This window comes from Somniosus microcephalus, chromosome 1 (assembly GCF_052327205.1).
Source record: "Somniosus microcephalus isolate GS21.2 chromosome 1, FLI_Smic_1.0, whole genome shotgun sequence".
Lineage (NCBI taxonomy): Eukaryota > Metazoa > Chordata > Chondrichthyes > Squaliformes > Somniosidae > Somniosus > Somniosus microcephalus.
In genome coordinates, this window is record NC_140987.1 from 258144629 (window position 1) to 258163764 (window position 19136).

Below are 19136 nucleotides of genomic sequence, written 5' to 3' on the forward strand. Positions count from 1 at the left end.
AACGTTTCAGGTCTGGGACCCAAATGTTAACTCTGTTTCTCTCTCCACGGATGCTGCCTGACCGGAGTATTTCCAGCATTTTCTGTTGTTATTTCAGATTTCCAGCATCTGCAGTATTTTGCTATCGTTTCAGGAGGCAGTTTAGCTGTGGCGGAGCTTCACAGTTGACCACAAACTTGTCTTCGCTTGCTGTCCACACATGCCCAGGAATAGCTGAATTGCGTTCAGAAGTAGGAACCCTGGCCCACAGCCACTTGCATTGCTTCTGTTGCTGCCCCAGCTGCGATCAGCTAATTTAGGAAGCTCAGACCAATAATTCAACTTGAGACCTTTCTGGTCTCTTTGGTGCTGCAAATGGCAATTCCTTTAGCCATTAGGTTACTGAGGGAGCTTGGAAATTCAATATCTAAATCAGCAAATACAAATCACATTCGGTTTATGAACGCTCTTTTAATAAAACAAACATATCGTCAAATTTTCAGGAATTAGAATTTGTTTTGACTTTATCTTTTGTAATCAAATTAACACAAATTGGATTCAATTAACAATCAATTCATATCTTTTCCCTTTCAACAGAATATATAATACTGTCCAAGTTTCAGACACAGTTTTCTCTCTAAATCAACCATGAGTCCTATTAATCCACTAAATTTTATTCAAATTAAATTGAATGTAACAATTGTACGCCACGTTATTGAAAGTGTTACTATTTCATAACTGGAATGTGCAAAAGTTTACTGGAACCATACGGTTGGAACGCTTGCCCCCTCCTTGCACAAGCTCATCCTTCTCTTACATAATAAAGCAGTCATTACTTCTCATTCTTGGAATGAGAGTGTGGCTTGTTTAGCTAACTTGGCAAGTTTCTGTTTATCAGTGCCCTAATGGTCTAAATATAGTGTGTAACTCTAACCTCTGTATTACTAGCGCTGGAACAATGTCTGTATCTGTAACTCATCTATTACATTCTGTAGTTAAAAAAACCCAGCAATGTTAAACAGTCTCCCTCTGAATACCATCAGTTCTCCACTGGGATGTTTTATTATGTTAAAGACACTATATAAATATATAAACAGTTATTGTTGCTGTTGAAACAACAGAATATTGCAATCAGAAGCCAGAGGTTTGCCATTTAGAAGGGTTTACAAGGCATTTACATAATTGGAGTATTTCACGAGAATGCTTCATCATTCTTTATTGCTCAATAACATGACTAACGAACGGTTCTCGTTAACCTGTACAGGTAAACAATGAATGGAAATCTGTTAAGTGAATGCTGTTGGAGAGGCACATAGAAGCACTGGGACTGCTGAACTTTTCAAGGCAAGTGCTTTTTCAAGTGCTCTTTCAGTTGTGGAATGGTGGATTGTTGCTGTTGGCAGACATGGCACACGAGTGGCAGTTTTAATAACTCAGTCATTCCATCCTTGACAGTTACCTTTCCGTCCCGTTCTACCATCTTCATCACATCTAGTTAAGTAAAGAAAGAAAAAAAGCATCATACTTCGAGATGGGCTCTTAGCTTCCAGTCTGTCCATATTTTTTTTTTAAAAAGGAACCAAGTTGGCAACAGTTAAGGTGCAAAAACCTTCATTCAATAAGCGGGGGCCTGCTTAGAATCTTGTCCAAACCAACAGTAGGAAAGTCTCCTCTGATTGTCAAGAGGGTCTTAAGTGAGATAAGCTTGGACTATTCTCAATCCTTTTCACATCATGTACTTCAGCCCTGTATCTCACTTAGAGGGGCCATATAGATTAAAGGTAATCAATTGCTTGTGACGTGCTTTGGGCTATCTAGAGGATGTGATTTAAGGCACTACATAAATGCAAGCTCTTTCTCTTCTTTACACAAGGATCCCTGATAGAGGAAATGGAAATTCCGTGCTGGTAGTACGGACCTCTCCCGAGGTTCACATCAAACTAAACTGTGGCAACAGATTACAGCTCTAAAATCTGATCTAGCGAAGCACGAGACACACACGGGCTGTGAATTGTGGCAACAGATTACAGCTCTAAAATCGGATCTAGCGGAAATTTCCTATACAAACCAGCCATGCTGTAAATACAGCCTCAACAACATCAACTTGCATTTATATAATGCCTTTAACGTAGTAAAACGCCCCGAGCCTCCCACCAGAGAGTAGGGGAAGTGGAAAGGACAAGGGGTAGAGGTTGGGAGGGGAGTAGGGGAGGAGAGAGGTAGAAGGGGCAAAACGGGAAATTGGAGGAGGGGATGGGGGGGGGGGGGGGGGGGGGGAAGTGTAGGGATGGAGGGGACAGCAATGGGCACTTGAGACCGGAGCAATGTAGCCAATGAGGTGGGTAGAAGACCAGATCTTTTACAAGGATGATACCAGAACTGAGATGTTATAACTATCAGGAAAGGCTGAACAGGCTGGGGCTCTTTTCTTTAGAAGAGAAGACTGAGAGGTGACCTGATAAGAGGTCTTTAAAATTATGAAGGGGTTCGATAGGGTAGACTTAAAGAAAATGTTTCCACTTGTGGGGGAGACCAAAACTAGGGGCCATAAATATAAGATAGTCACCAATAAATCCAATAGGGGATTCAGGAGAAACTTCTTTACTCAGAGTGCTGAGAATGTGGAACTCGCTACCACAGGGAGTGGTTGAGGCAAATAGCATAGATGCATTTAAGGGGAAGCTAGATAAGTACATGGGGGAGAAAGGAATATAAGGATATGGCAATAGGGTGAAATGAAGAGGGGTGGGTGGAGGCTCATGTGGAGCATAAACTCCGGCATAGATCTGTTGGGCTGAATGGCCTGTTTCTGTGCTATATATTCTACGTAATTTTAAACTGTGGTCTGCTCATTAAAAATCAATGAATAAATGGCGAAGCTTGATGAGTGGCAGGATAAATACTGAAATACTCAAACATTACATTCAATAGTAAAGGGTATTAACCCAATATAAACTTAGTAAACAGCCTATGGGAAAAAATAAGATTTAACAATTTTCTAATTGTTGTAATGTCTATAGTTTCTTTCATGCAAATTATAAATTTTCAAACATGGTTTCAAGGTCATCAAAATATCTGTCAGTTATCAGATATCTGTATTTGCCGACTTATTAGCATGTTGCTTCTATTGCTGTAGACAAATATAAGGTGCTGTTTTCTTTTGGGCAGCGGTTAGAACAAGGGTCCCTGGGAATGCACCTAATGCAGAAACGTTTGAAAACCATTGATGTAACTGGATGTTCCTCTTACCTTCTGATTCCAAGAAATAATCTGTATTAAATGAATTCCAATGCTTTTTGTTCTTCAGGCAGGGGGAATCAAAGTCTTGGCTGATAACGTGGAGGTGAACGTGGCTGGTGAAAGGGCACGGGAGTAAAGAGGGAAATAAAGTGACTGAATGCTCAATAATGTACTGCTTTCTACAAAGTCATACACTTTAGTTTAAATGAGAACTACAATACTGCAATATCTTACAAAAGATGCTCTGACCAAATCAAGATCATCTCACTGAAACATAAAATTCTTAGAGGGTTTGATAGGGTAGCTGCTAAGGGACTGTTTCTCCTGGCTGGAGAGTCTAGAACTAGGGGTCATAGTCTCAGGATAAGGGGTCAGCCATTTAGGACTGAGATGAGGAGAGATTTCTTCACAGAGGATTTTGAATCTTTGGAATTCTCTATCGCAGAGGCTCAGTCGTTGAGTATATTCAAGGCCGAGATCGATAGATTTTTGGACACTAAAGGAATCAAAGGATATGGGGACAGTGTGGGAAAGTGGAGTTGATGTAGAAGATCAGCCATGATCTTACTGAATGGTGGAACAGGCTCGCGGGGCCGTATGGCCGACTCCTGCTCCTATTTCTTATGTTCTTACTAATAATAAAATCTGTACACCAATAAATTCACAATCAGTATTAATCTCAATTGATTAGAAGGGATTTATCACTAAGTAACCCAAGCATACCTCATTCAGTAGGACTAAATTGGCCTTGTTTTACACAGGAACTGTTTAAAAAAAAATACACCACTTTCTTTTGATATGTGTGCACAGCTATATATATATACTCTGAATTATCCTCAAACACCCACGAGGTACAGTTAGGTTACCATCAGTGATTACTGATTGTAAAACCATACTTTAATTATAAGACCAGAACAAAGGATCTAGAGTATAAAAAAGGCTGCAGGTATGTCAGAAGCACAGTAACAATATAGAATTACATCTAACATACACTCACAGCTGTCCCTCATTGATGTATACAACATCAAATTGTGCAATTTGACAAGGAACCAGAACAACATTTCAATTAAGAGGCCAATTTGAAAGAACTAATTTACAGTTGGTAGAACTCCCACTTGTCAGAAGATTATGGATTCAAATCTATTCCAGGATTTGAGCATATAATCTAGAGTAACAATCCAGTGTGACAGAGGAAGTGCTCTTCTTTGGATTTGACGTTAAACCGAGGCTCCGCCTGCCTGCTGTGGTTCATGTAAATCTTAAAGATCCCATGGTACTATATGAAGAACAGGAGGCTTCCTGCGACTTTGACCAATATTACTCCCTCAGTCAACACTGCCAAAACAAATGAACTGGTCATTCAACCAATCGCTGTTGTAGGACATTGCTGCATTATGCAAATTGACACGTGCCAACATAATAACAGGCACTCCACTTCAAAGTAATTCACTGTTTCCAAGAGGCACAATAATGCACTATATAAATGGGAGTCTTTCTTAGTGCAATCTGCAAGCCAATTTAAATGTGTGTGTTTAAAACAATTACAAGGACGACAGGAATTTCCTCCAACTAAACATTGGGAAGACCGAAGCCATTCGGTCCCTGCCACAAATGACATTTCCTAGCCATAACTCCATCCCTATCCTTAGCATCTGTCCGAGGCCGAAACACACTGTTCGCAACCTCTGTCATATTTGACCCCAAAATGAGCTTCCGACCACATATCCGTGCCATAGCAAAGACTGCCTATTTCCACCTCTAATATTGTCTGACTCCTCCCCGCCTCAGCTCATGCGCTGCTGAAACCCTCAGCCATGCCTTTGCTACCTGTAGACTTGACTATTCCAACACTCTCCTGGTTGGCCTCCCACATTCCACCCTACATAAACTTGGTGATCCAAAACTCGGCTGGCCATGTCCTAACTCACACCAAGTCCCGTTCACCCATCTCCCCCTGTGCTCACTGACTGACATTGGCTCCCGGTTAAGCTACGCCTCGATTTTAAAATTCTCATCCTGGTTTTCAAATCCCTCCATGGCCTCGCCCTTCCCTATATCTGTAATCTCCGTCAGCCCCACAAAGACAAATATCGAAAAGCAACAGTTACCATAAATGATCCTTTTAGTGCATAAAACCAAATTGCAGTAAAGCAATTCCAAGCAAATCGTTTTCAAACCTGGGGTTCACTTTTAATGAAGGTGCAAGTGTTGCACCAAGAAAAATAAAGTGCATGTGGTTGCATCGTACGCACACTGAAGCGTGCTCCAGTTTTGGATTGCTCCAGCAAAGAGCCAGCACAGATGTCAATGTGAAAATAAACTCCTCTTACCTCATGCTGGGAATAGCATGGTAACCCAATCGAAATTTCAATTCGTCAGAATCCAGACATTCTCGCACCAGCTTTTCGCCAACTTGGTTCATGTGTTGAAGTAGCGTTAAGTGATCCCTCCTCACAGCCTTCAGGCTGGAGATGGACTCCCATGGTAAAACCAGCCAGTGAAAGCGAGACTTTGGATATTTGTCCTTAATTACTACAACTGTATCATCTTTGTACACCTGGGAGAAAAAGGATTCTTGCATTGATCTGTAAAAACACTTAGGAACTTAACACAAATGATTTTTTTTTATAATACAATGCTGCTCCCTGCCCCCTTTTTTGGTAGCCTTTCATACTCGCTAATGTTTAGCGACGCAAAATCCAGAGGAAGAAGAGATCAGAGGCCTGATTGAGCAGGAAAGAGCAGAGTGGAAAGGAAATAAGCAAACTCAGCAGAATCACAACCTTGTGGACTTGAGAGGAAGGAGGAGAGAAATGGGAGAATGGCTCCAGTACTGTTGCTTCATTGGGTTTCATATTTTTTGATAAGCTTTCAATCAGAGTAGTAAATCTTCAGAACATAGAATTACATCGAATTTACAGCGTAGAAACAGGCCGCGTGGTCCAAGACGGAGTTTATGCTCCACACAAGCCTCCTCCCACTCTACTTCATCTCACCCTATCGACAGATCCTTTTATTCCTTGTACTTATCAATTTCCGCTTAAATGCATCTATGTTATTCGCCTCAACTACTCCCTGTGGTTGCAAGTTCCACATTCTCACCACTCCCTGGGTAAAGAAGTTTCTTCCGCATTCCTTATTGGATTTATTTGTAGTTCTGGAATCCCCCCACAAGCGGAAACATTTTCTCTACGTCTACCCTATTGTTTCGTAATTTTAAAGACCTCTATTAGGTCACCCCTTCTGTTTTCTAGAGATGAGAGCCTCAGCTTTGGATTAGCTGAAAATGTAGCTCTGTGGGCACCATGGAGGGAATATAAACTGTGGAACCTCTGCCAGTTTTTGCCACCTCCAGTTGGCACATTTGGTAAATGTTACATCTTGTAGGAAGTGTTTCAAACAATAATTTGAACCATGAAATAGGGTGAGATGAAGAGGGGTAGATGCTATGAATCACCCATTTTCCACCCCTTTTGACATATATTCAGTCTTTGACAATTGACCATATCTTCTGTCTATACCAGGTAAAAATCTTTCAGTGAGTTAATCTGTTTTAAACAATGTAAAAATTGAAATGCTATTAGTGCAAATGTGGTAGGGGAAAACCATGATAATTTTATAGCAATTTTAGGTGAGATTTTTGAGGGGGGAAAAAAGTTTAGTACCTGCATTTTTGGATCCTGCATGGAGACTTTTAGTCCCTGACTCCACATTCCCTGAAAATCCTAAAGGAACAAAGTTAAAAACATGCTCATCTAACGTATAGATATTTGGATAATAACTATCGTGCTCTCTAGGTAATCATAATGACAAACATGTTACATCTTTGTGAGCAGAACTAAGATTTTTTGTAATCACGGTTATAACTTCAAATCTACGTATTCTGTAAAAGGGGTGGGGTAATAGCTGCTGGTCTAGTACACACACATATAAAGTTACTCGGTCTTGCCTTGGGAAGGAGTAGACACATAGAATGCCCCCTCCTCCTGGTCAAGGAACGGCACCTTTCTCTAGTCTCAAAACTAATATATATAAGCAAATTAAATGAAAATTACCACATTCTCTTTTTGAACTACTGCATTCATCTAGACAAGATTTTTTTTTAATTTCAAAATCATAAACCACTTAAAGCTGGATATTCATTAATGCACAGCTGATTTTCAGTACAGGAAATGAATTCTGCCTGCCTGCATCTCTGCCCCTAACTTGTGGACTTTAACAGGAAATTATGGCCATGGGCCATTTAGTCCACGAGAGAAGAGACTGGGTGATGAGGTAGACTATGGAGGTGGTGCTACTTCAAATATAACGTCACATAAGATGGGCCAAGTTAAATCCAATCCGTCAATTACTTTTTTTTCCGCTGTGTCAGTAGAGTTCAATGGAGTTGCTGTGTTGCTGGTATCTTCCGCCATATGTCCTTCCTTAGTCTTCTCTTTCTTCCTTTTAGGCTTAGTATAAAATGTGCGGTGCTCCTTTGGATTGGAGTGCTCGGTCTTCAGATATTTATTCGACGGGCTGGAGTTGCTGTTTGGAGAAATCTCCTCGTGTGGTCGTTTTGGTGACAGCTTCTTCCTTTCTGAAGTCTCTTCTGCAAACTGTATGGTGTATGGGTAGAGCTGATTGACAATGTGAAGAATCTGTCCTGGCTTCAACTTCACCTCTTTGTCTTTTCCCAAGTCTTCTGAATTGACATTGCTTGGATTTACGCCCAACTTTGGAGGGGGATGGGGGGGGGGGGGGGGGGGAAACAAAATAGAATTATTTGTCTTAACCTGCTGAGGGTTTCCAGCATTTTCTTTTTATATTTCAGATTTCCAGCATCTGCAGTATTTTGCCTTAGAATTACTTGTCCAATTTTTGGGGGATGTGGGGATTGGTTCCTGTAGCTATTATACACTTCAATAACAGGTGACTATCACTGAATTACAACACAGAAGTTTAATTGATCAGCCTGGAGGACATCATAACCTGCTCAATCACCTTTGGAACATCTTCAGAAGCCCAAAAATGAATTACTCTATTAAATCATTTTAAAATTTCTTTAAGTACATGGTGTTTAATAGCAAGAACAATGAGAAGAAACAAGTGTGGTAGAACTGAAGCAACAAAGATCAAAATAATAAAGATGACAATGACAAGTATGATTTATTAACTGCAGATCCTAATAGACCTCCTGTGGCATTGCTCACTGTAAGTTGGAGGTTTTAGAAGTCTGGGAGATTAATGTGAAGTAGTACTACCGGATACATTGACATATCAGCATTGGAGGTGGTCCTGGAATCTGACAGTGCTGGGATTGAGTCTCAGGGTCTAGCAGTATTTTGAAATGAGTTCTCAGGGTCTGGGTGTACTTCCAATATTCCAAGAACATTGGCGGTGAAAGTCCTAGGAACACTGGGCAGGCCTGGGATCTTGGATCATGAGGAGGGGGCTCCTGGGGCATTGTGGAGGGAAGTTGTCAAGGTCAGCAAGCACTGGGTCAATTATGGGATTAGGAAGCACTGGGAATGCGGTCTATGGGGTTTGCGAGTGTTAAGAAGGGGTTGCGGGCTCCAGGAATGGGGGAGAAAAAAGTCCGAGGAGGGAGATCCCGAGGTCCAGCAGGACATCGGAGGTTGTTTATGGGCCACGGGGGTTTGCTGGGATCTGGCTGTATGAGCAAGGTCTAACACCCCTGTGGCGGAGGGGGGGGGCAGGAGAATAGGACACAAACTGCTGATTATCCCATTCAAATCATCAAGGCCCCCCATTAATAACATATTCCCACATGTCAGGTAGCCCCCCCACCACCACTTTCTCCACCGCCAGCCAGTTCCTATCTTTATGTTCTTGTCTTGTGTGAGCCGTGGCTCAGGTGGTAGCACCCTCGCCTCCGAGTCAGAAGGTTGTGGGCCCTGTCTAATCTCTCAGGTGGACATAAAAGATCCCATGGCACTATTTCGAAGAAGAGCAGGCTAGTTTCCCTGGTGTCCTGGCCAATATTTATCCCTCAGTCAACATCACTAAAGAGATTATCTGGTCGTTATCACATTGCTGTTTGTGGGAGCTTGCTGTGCGCAAATTGGCTGCCACCTTTCCTACATTACAACAGTGACTACACTTCAAAAGTACTTCAATGGTTGTAAAGCGCTTTGGGATGTCCTCAGGTCGTGAAAAGTGCTATAAAAATGCAAGTCTTTCTTTCAAGCATTTAAGTGTACATTTTTCTGTTTGTTAAAAATGAAGACAGACAAATCACAGACTGGGGCTGCACAATCTCCTGATATGCACTCCTGGGGTGCACCAGGAGCTCAGTATTAGTGAACTGACTGACAGCCTCTAATAAACATAAATTTCACAAAAATTAACCCATACAATGCTCACAAGCTCATCAGTTATGGAGTTTTCAAATTCTTATATAAAAAATCATTAAGCCTCAAAAATGTTTATTAACTGAATATGCATAATAAGGCACAACAGAACAGAACCATAATATCTCAGTAAGGATTGCAAGAACCCAATCCTACTTACCTCTGAGTCTTGCCATTTACTCTATCCAGCTAAGCCAGAAAGTTATTTTAAACAAGTGAATATCTTTAAACCTTAGCATCTCACAATCAATTTGTAGGAAAGTAACCTACATTCTGAATCGAGTAATTGTTATTCACGGAAGGTACATCTTAAGCAAAAAGGCAGCTTATTGACTACCACACATTATGACTTCTGCTCTAGTTAGCATTTAACACTAAAGATTGATCTATGCATTGCAATGTAACCCAGGGCTATACTAATACAGTAGAATGATACAGCACAGAAGGAGGCCATTCGGCTCATCAAGCCTGTGCCAGCTCTTTGAAAGAGCTATCCAATTAGTCCCACTGCCCCCTTGATCTTTCCCCATAGCCCTGCAAATTTTTCCTTTTCAAGTATTTATCCAATTCCCTTTTAAAAGTTACTATTGAATCTACCACCAACCTTTCAGGCAGCGCATTCCAGATCATAACTCACTGCGTAAAAAAAAAATTCTCATCTCCCCTCTGGTTGTTTTGCCAATTATCTTAAATCTGTGTCCTCTGATTACCGAGCCGCCTGCCAGTGCAAACAGTTTCTCCGCATCAAAACCCCTCATAAATGTAACACCTCCATTAAATACATAACACCATACTAAAAGAAACAAAGCAGAGATAATATACCTGTTTTACAAGAACATATCCTTTATTGTAGTCTGCTTTCAGCTGTACTAGAAAAGAACAAAAATGAACTTAATACTGTATATACATGTTAATTTTCCACACCCACTCAAATTACAATTTACCCTCTTTCTCCTTTTACTCCTTCCCCAGAGTCAGCGTGGCTCAGTGGCATTTTTGTTTCTGAGTTAGAAGGTTGTGGGTTCATGACCCACTCCAGAGACTTGTGCACAAAAGTCTAGGCTGACACTCCAATGCAGTGCTGAGGGAGTGCTGCACTGTCGGAGATGCCGTCTTTCAGATGAGACGTTAAACCGAAGCCCCATCTGCTCTCTCAGGTGGACGTAAAAGATCCCATGGCACTATTTCGAAGAAGAGCAGGGGAATTATCCCCGGTGTTCTGGCCAAAAAATTATCCTTCAATCAACATAACAAAAAGAACAGATTATCTGGTCATTATCACATTGCTGTTTGTGGGAGCTTGCTGTGTGCAATTAGCTGCCGCGTTTCCTACATTATAACAGTGACTACACTTCAAAAGTACTTCATTGGCCATAAAGTGCTTTGTGATGTCCTCAGGTTGTGAAAGGCGCTGTATAAAGTGTAAGTCTTTCTTCTATCTTTCCTCTCAGTATAAATCAAGGCAAGAAAACCATTAGCAGCATTGCTGACACTTCATCGAATCACAGAATGATACAGCACAGGGAGACCATTCGGCCCACTGTGCCGATGCCGCCTCTTTGCAATTAATTTATGAGTCTCAGTGCATGGATTGTATTTTAATGCTCACACATTATGCAGGAAACTCAACGTACTGAAAGTTACGGTAAAATTCAAAGTGCAAGCATTAATAAAACTTCTGCAAGTCACAGAGCTTGTGAGTAAATCATAGGTGTTAGTAACGCTGTATCAACGGAGAGAGAAATATTAGCGACATACACATTCCTAACCCGACCCCAACATGGCTCAGTAAGTTTATCCAATGAGTCACACAGTAGACCAAGCTTCCAGATTCAATCTCCAGTCTGTGTTCAGTCGGAACAGTCGTATGGGTGCTACAATTGGTCTCAGCACCCTGGGTTAGAAATTGAAAGTCTTACTTTTGATCCTCATCCTGTGGAAGTACATATGCATGAATGTAAAGTAAAGACCAGATTCGTTTCAGCTGCAATATCCCCTGCAACAAATAGCCTGCTGGCACTTAAATCTAGTCCACCCTACCATGCAACTTAATATTTCATGATCAATTTCTGGGGTAAATTAAGCAAAACTACAGAACATGCATCTGTCCTCACATCTTCTGTATTGAACCCTTGCACAGACACTCCTCCCCATCCCCACAGGAGCCACTGTCTCACACAGACCATTTGGTCATCTCAGCCTACAAGTATCGCTATAATCTCCAGTCCCAGCTTCAACCAATTCCCAACTCCCTTTTTTGAAGGTGTTAACTGGGCAACTACATTTCTTGGGAAGTCAGTTTCAAATGCAAGATATGTACAACAATTTGCATTTATATAGCTCCTTAAATGTAGTAAAAACATTCCAAGGCACTTCAGGGAGCGTTAGAAGACAAAATTTGACACCGAACCACATAAGGAGATATTAGGACAAGTGACCAAAAGCTTGGTCGAAGAGGTAGGTTTTAAAGGAGCGTCTTAAAGGGGGAGAAAGAGATGGAGCAGTTTAGTAAGTGAATTCCAGAGCTTAGGGTCCAGGCAGCTGAAGACACGGCCGCCAATGGTGGGGCGAAGGAAATCAGGGCTGCTCAAGAGGCCAGAATTGGAGGAGCACAGAGATCTCGGAGGGTTGTAGGGCTGGAGGAGATTACAGAGATAGGGAGGGGCAAGGCCATGGAGGGATTACATGTCAATGACTAGATACATTCATTAGTCAATCCCCACAGTGCTGCAGACAAGGAGTCGAGGTGAAGTGTCGTCTTCAGGTGAAACTGGGATAGAGGCTGGGGGATAATTGGACCAGGGTATGCAGACACAAGATTTTGTGTTATGAGGGACCAATGGTACTGGCTGAAAATTGCACCAACTGTGGAGAGGAAGGTTTCCAGGAGGAAAGTGCTGGGGGAGGCGGTGGCATTCTAGTATGAGAGTTGGAGTTCTAGTATGCCTACTGCATCGGGACATTTTCACTGGCAGCTACAGGGAGGAAGCGTGTCGAGTATGGGAGTCGACATTGATTTATTCCAAGTGCATGTGCTTCCCCCCACTGAGGACACTGTGCAGTGAGGGTACATTTGTGTACAATAAAAGTGAATTAAGTTTGCACCCAGTATTAAAATAGCTCACCTTTCATGATAAACATTTAGAGACTAGGGTTCATATTGAGAGTGTTTGCTTTTGGGTCACGTGTGTGCTGCAGCGTCACCTAGTGGTGTGCAAGTGCCAGGGTTTCGAAAGACCAGGGTGAATTGAAATTATCTAGGACAGTGGCATCTGAAGGCACAACTGGCACTGCATAGAAGGTTGTGACCCAGCCACAGGGGCTGGGCCCCTCATTAACATATATAATGAGCCTAACTAACACCTGCTTTGAGTGGCAGTCCTGGACTTATTCATTATCGCACAAGAGCCTGTGAAAATAGCCAGCGCGGTTTCCACTCACCTTGTTGTCGTGAGCATTTTTTATCTGTAATTCTGGTTTCTGGGCCTCGTCCAATCAACACGCAGGCTGAGTGCGCAAGACGTATCGGTTGATGCCTTCCATCTTTACTCACCAGCCAACAAACTCGCATTGTACTGGAAGACAGAAGATTAAATAAGGTCAGTGTATCCCTCTTTATCTCCGTAACCTCCTCCAGCCCTACAACCCTCCAAGATCTCCACTTCTGGCCTCTTGCACTGATTTCCTTCACTCCACCACAGACGGCCGTGCCTTCAGCTGTCTGGGCCCGAAGCTCTGGAATTCCCTCCATAAACCTCTCTACCTCTCTCCTCCTTTAAAAAGCTACTTAAAACCTACCTCTTTGACCAACCTGTCCTATTAGCTCCTATGTGGCTCGGTGTCAAATTTTGTTTGAATATCGCTCCTGTGAAGCGCCTTGGGATGTTTTACTATGTTAAGGGCGCTATATAAATGCAAGTTGTTGTAATGTATACAATCATTAAAATTTAAAACAATTTAGCTTTTTATTAAGGTTTCACATACTCTATATCACAGAAATCACAGAAACCCCACAGTGCAGATAGAGGCCATTTCAGCCCATCGAGCCTGCACCGACACTTATCCCACCCGATCCCCGTAACCCCTACACCAACACATATCCCACCCTATCCCTGTAACCCCACGTATTTAATCCCCCTAACACTAAGGGTCAATTTTTATCATAGCCAATCAACCTAACCGCACATCTTTGGACTGTGGGAGGAAACCGGAGCACCCGGAGGAAACCCACGCAAACACGGGGAGAATGTGCAAACTCCACACAGGCAGTCACCCGAGGCTGGATTCGAACCCGGGTCCCTGGCGCTGTGAGGCAACAGTGCTAACCACTATGCCACCGTGCTGCCCCGGTGGAGCTATATATACACACATAGCTCCAAAACCTAATAGTCAAAACGCAATACAACAGTTCCCCTTATAAAAGGTACACGGCTACAACTTAACCAACCAGTTGAGCAGTGTATTATGGGTTCCCTAATGGGACGTTTTACTGGCCAGGGATCAGCTTTGTGGTCCTTTTCTGCACTGTCTCCATGGCTTAGACCGTCCTCTTGGTGACCAGAACTGAACACTCAAAGTGTGGCCTGGCCAGAGTGCTGTACAGTTTCAGCACAACAATATACCTCAGCATTCTGTTAGCTTTTTTTTTACTTTCAGATTTTTGCATTACAGCAAAGTGTTGAGTCTACCATTCCCAGATCTCGCTCAGCCTCTCTCCCTCAGTAAGTGCGTCGCTCATTCTTTCTTGTAACGGGTAATAGCTTTCACTTACCCACATTTTATTTCATGTGCTGTTGTCCTGCCGACTTGCAAATTTTCTCTTAAGATTAAACAGGCAGGGGCTCTTTTCTCCATTAAAGGGAAGGCAGAGGGTGACCTGATACAGGTCATTAAGTTATGAAAGGGTTGTGTAGGACAAACATAGAGAAAATGTTTCCACTTGTGGGGGAGACCAAAATTAGGGGCCATAAGATAGTCACCAATAAATCCAATGGGGAATTCAGGAGAAACGTCTTTACTCAAGAGAGTGGTGAGAATGTGGAACTCGCTACCACAGGGAGTGGTTGAGGTGAATAGCATAGATGCATTTAAGGGGAAACTAGATAAGCACGAGGAAGAAATGAATAGAAGGCTACGCTGATAGGGTGAGAGGAAGTAGGGTGGGAGGAGGCTCGTGTGGGACATAAACCGGCATGGACCAGTTGGGCCAAATGGCCTGTTTCTGTGCTGTAAATTCTATGCAAGTCCTTCTGTAGTTCCTTCTCTAACTCATCTGACTTGACTGCCATCTCCTCCCACGGCTTATAATATGCAAATCCTCCATGTAAATTTGGAACAGCAACAATTCCTCAAGCACACCACTGTGTAACATCCTCACCAACTTACTTCCAGCTAATTCCTTATCCATTTGCGGGTTTCAATCATAGATACCTACTGCCTTAAGTTGTGTCACAACCTTTCATGGGTAACTTTATCAAAAGCATTCTGAAAGTCCAGGTGCACTTGTACGGTCAACTTTTGCAACGTTACTGGAGTAAAATACTTTGCCTGTGCTGAGCTGCACAGTCCGCAGTTTAGTGCTCAATAACAACATTGACAGATTGTGTAATTTGGGCCCAAGAAGGTATCATCTGAAGAAAAAGTGCCAAAGAATTTTTCCACAGATGTATTTGGAGATGGACACATTTCCTGGACAGTTTAGCATGTTCTGTACAAGTCTGACATGACCTCATATCCGTTCGATCGCTGAGACTGCCCATTTCCACCTTCGCAATATCGCCCGTCTCCACCCTTATCTCAACTTATCTGCTGCCTAAACCCTCATTCATGCCTTCATCAGCTATAGATTTGACTATTCCAAAGCACTCCTGGCCGGCCTCCCTAGTTCTACCCTCCATAAACTTGAGGTCATCCAAAACTCTGCTGCCCACATCCTAACTCGCACCAAATCCCGCTCACCCATCTCCCCTGTGCTCGCTGACCTACATTGGCTCCCAGTTAAGCAATGCCTTGATTTAAAAATTCTCATCCTTGTTTTCAAATCCTTCCATGGCCTCACCCCTCCTTAGCTCTGTAATCTCCTCCAGCGCTACACCTATTCTGGCCTTTTGAACATCCCCGATTTTAAATCACTCCACCAGTGGCGGCCGTGCCTTCAGCTGCCTTGGCCCCAAGCTCTGAAATTCCCTCCCTAAACCTCTTTCTCCTCCTTTAAGATGCTCCTTAAAACCTACCTCTTTGACAAAGCTTTTGGTCATCTACTCTAATATCTCCATATATGGCTCAGTGTCAATTTTTTTTTAATAATGCTCCAGTGAAGCACCTTGCAATGTTTTATTACATTAAGGTGCTATATAAGTTGTTGTTTCTCTCCCACACTTGCAGGAAACAGAGATCCAAAAAGGTGCAACTTATGCACTGAATTTTACTGCATTTTAAGACTTTTCCAAATAAAACAATGCACATTTGTCAGACATATAGAACAATCCAAAAAACATACAGTAGTTGTACACTAGTACAGGGAAGAATGAATTGTTGAGTGTATAGTCTCAGTCTTTCAACTTCATCTCTTAACTACTTCAATACCACTGATGGAGTACCTGTTGCACATTTTTCCTTCCTTCGTGTAGTATTTTACTCTCATCAGCATTAATTGTTTTCTGCAATTGTTTGCTGACTTGCTCTTTTGTTAATTCATTTTGTAACTTGAGCTGCCTGCTCCAATTTCACTGCCCCGCCCACCTTAGATTGTTATCATTTGATCAATTTGCAATGGGCTTCTGAATCAAAGTAATTAATGTAAATGAAGTGTGAGCATAAAGTACAGCAGCAACATTCGGGAGGCAAATGTTATTCGTGACTCTGTGATCAGTCAAACTGAAAGAAAGAAAAGACTTGTATTTATATAGCGCCGTTCACAGCCTCAGGATGTCCCAAAGCGGTTTACAGCCAATGAAGTACTTTTGATGGGTAGTCACTGGCCGAATGCAGGAAATATGGCAGCCAATTGTCCCACAAACAACAAGGTGATAATGACCAGATTGCGTCCACCTGAAAAGGCAAACAGGGCCCCGCTTTCACACCTCATCTGAAGGCAGGCACCTCCGAAGGTGCAGCACAGGAGTGTCGGCCTAGATTACGTGCTCAAATCTCTGGAATGGGGACTTGAACCCACAGCCCTTCTGACTCAAGAGGGGAAGAGTGAAACCCATCAAGCCACGGCTGACAACCGTGATGATTGCAAAGCCACGGAGTTATGCATAATTTATAGTTACAGGGCATAAATCACAACATTTGGCAGAGATGATTAGAATGATACAGCACAGGACACCATTCGGCTGATCGTGCCTGTGCCAGCTCTTTGAAACAGCTATTCAATTAGTCCCACTCCCCTGCCCTTACCCCATACCCTGCAAATGTTTCCTTTTTAAATATTTATCCAATTCCCTTTTGAAAGTTACTGTTAATGAAGCCAGTCCCACCTGTCTGCAGCAGGGGTGATGAACGCAGCCAGCAAAATGCCACACCAGGGTCTGGGGTAAAACACTTTAAAGACCAAAGGCCTCGCTTAAATTTGAATTCTTCTCTCCAATAATGGGATCCGCCTTACACCTGCCCGGCAGCCACTGCAGCGCGCTTCCGCCGAGCTGCCCCACGCACCGCAATATGGAGGTATCCGGATGCGCATGCGTGAATCGGTGATGTGGAGCTGCGCATGCGTGAATCGGTGATGTGGAGCTGCGCATGCGTACATCGGTGTGGAGTCGCGCATGAGTGAATCGGAGGGGCGAAGCCGCACGGCCGCCATCTTTGTAGAGGCTGGACACTTCTGGAAGTTGGCGTGACCCGTCGTTAACGGTAAGTCATCTCTTGCGAGTCAAAGAAAACCGGCGTAAAATAAGGACGGATAACTATAGTTGAAGTGAACTGTAGAAATTCTGTGTCAAACCTTCCCCCTCACACAGGCACAGTATAATCTTAAAACGACATAATGCATGGGCCCGGGTCTGGTCGGTTCTCCAGGCAGGGATCCAGGACCTGATGGAGAGGAAGAGATGTTTGTAGCTATAATGATGCTTGTCTGTGCATTTGTATTGAGCCATACAGCACAGAAGGAAGCAAATCGGTCCATCATGCCAGTGCTGGCTCTTTTAATTGGACAGCTCTTTCAAAGAAGAAAGAAAGACTTGCATTTCTATAGTGCCTTTCACGACCACCGGACAACCCAAAGCGCTTTACAGCCAATGAAGTACTTTTTGAAGTGTAGTCACTGGTGCACTATAGGAAACACCGCAGCCAATTTGCGCACATTAAGCTCCCACAAACAGCAATGTGATAATGACCAGATAATCTGTTTTAGTGATGTTGATTAAGGGATAATTATTGGCCAGGACACCGGGGAGAACTCCCTTACTCTTCGAATAGTGGCATGGGATCTTTCATGTCCACCTGAGAAAGCTGATGGGGTCTCGGTTTAACATCTCACCCAAAAGACTCCCTCAGTACTGCACTGGGAGTGTCAGCCTAGATTTTTGTGTTCCATGGACTTGAACCCACAACCTTCTGACTCAAAGGCAAGGGTGCTACCAACTGAGCCACAGCTGACACTCCCACTTCCCCAGCTCTTTTCCCCCCAAAGCCCTGCAAAAAATTTTCCCTGCAAGTATTTGTCCAATTCCCTTTTAAATGTTATTATTGAATCTGCTTCCAGCACCCTTTCAGGCAGTGCATTCCAGATCATAACAACTCACGTAAAAATACATCCTCGTCTCCTCTGGTCCTTCTGCCAATTACCTTAAATCTGTGTCCTCTGGTTACAGACCCTTCTGCCACTGGAAACTGTTTCTCCTTATTTACTATCAAACCTTTCATGATTTTCAACACCTCTATCAAATCCCTTAGCCTTCTCTGCTCTAAGGAGAACAATTCCAGCTTCTCCTTTGCACAGAACTGAAGTCCCTCATCCCTGGTACCATTCTAGTAAATCTCCCCTACACACTCTGAGGTCTTGACATTCTTCCTAAAAGTGTGGTGCCCAGAAATGAACACAATATAGGTCAATCCATCTCGAGGAGCTTCACATAATGAACTACAAATTATATGTAGTTCAGGCCATTATAGAGCCTACTTTGTGCAGAGAAAGACCTCGCAAACTGCTGTATGTTCAGTTCATCTATTTTTGGTCCTTTTTGTTTTATTGAACCAAATTAACTGTAAATTAACTGAAAATTAACAGAACTTTAAATAAAATGTATCAAATTAAATTATAATTACATAACCCGGAGTGACGATGCATTCCAGTCCCCGTGACGCCCACCGGTCTCGGAAGACCTCAAGTGTGCCGGCGGACACCGCGTGCTCCATCTCCAGGGCCACCCGGGCGCGAACATGCACCTATTTTTGCTGGTGTTTGTTGAGGGAGGAATGTTGGCTATGACGCAAGGAGAACTCCCTAGGATTCTTCAAAATGTGCACCTGAACTATTGCATTAGGCTGTTGGGACTTTGGTTTGATGTTGTGTCCGGAGGAGTACACCTTTTGACAATGTATTACTCCCTCAGTATT

General features: G+C 43.0%; 1 protein-coding gene across 2 annotated transcripts; it reads right to left on the reverse strand.

Annotated features, from left to right (window-relative positions):
- Positions 1-430: 430 nt before the first annotated feature.
- Positions 431-17252, reverse strand: aptx (aprataxin). 2 transcript variants are annotated; one of them, XM_085992693.1, is made up of 8 exons: positions 17054-17252; positions 13014-13147; positions 10395-10441; positions 7572-7934; positions 6885-6944; positions 5550-5776; positions 3229-3332; positions 431-1470 (listed from the first exon to the last, which is right to left on the reverse strand). In XM_085992693.1, the coding sequence occupies exons 2-8, from the start codon at positions 13141-13143 to the stop codon at positions 1319-1321; spliced, it is 1083 nt and encodes a 360-aa protein (XP_085848819.1). In that variant the 5' UTR covers positions 13144-13147; positions 17054-17252; the 3' UTR covers positions 431-1318. The 2 variants fall into 2 exon arrangements, with proteins under 2 accessions (XP_085848819.1, XP_085848810.1); XM_085992684.1 differs by lacking the exon at positions 17054-17252 and adding an exon at positions 16172-16401.
- Positions 17253-19136: the final 1884 nt, after the last annotated feature.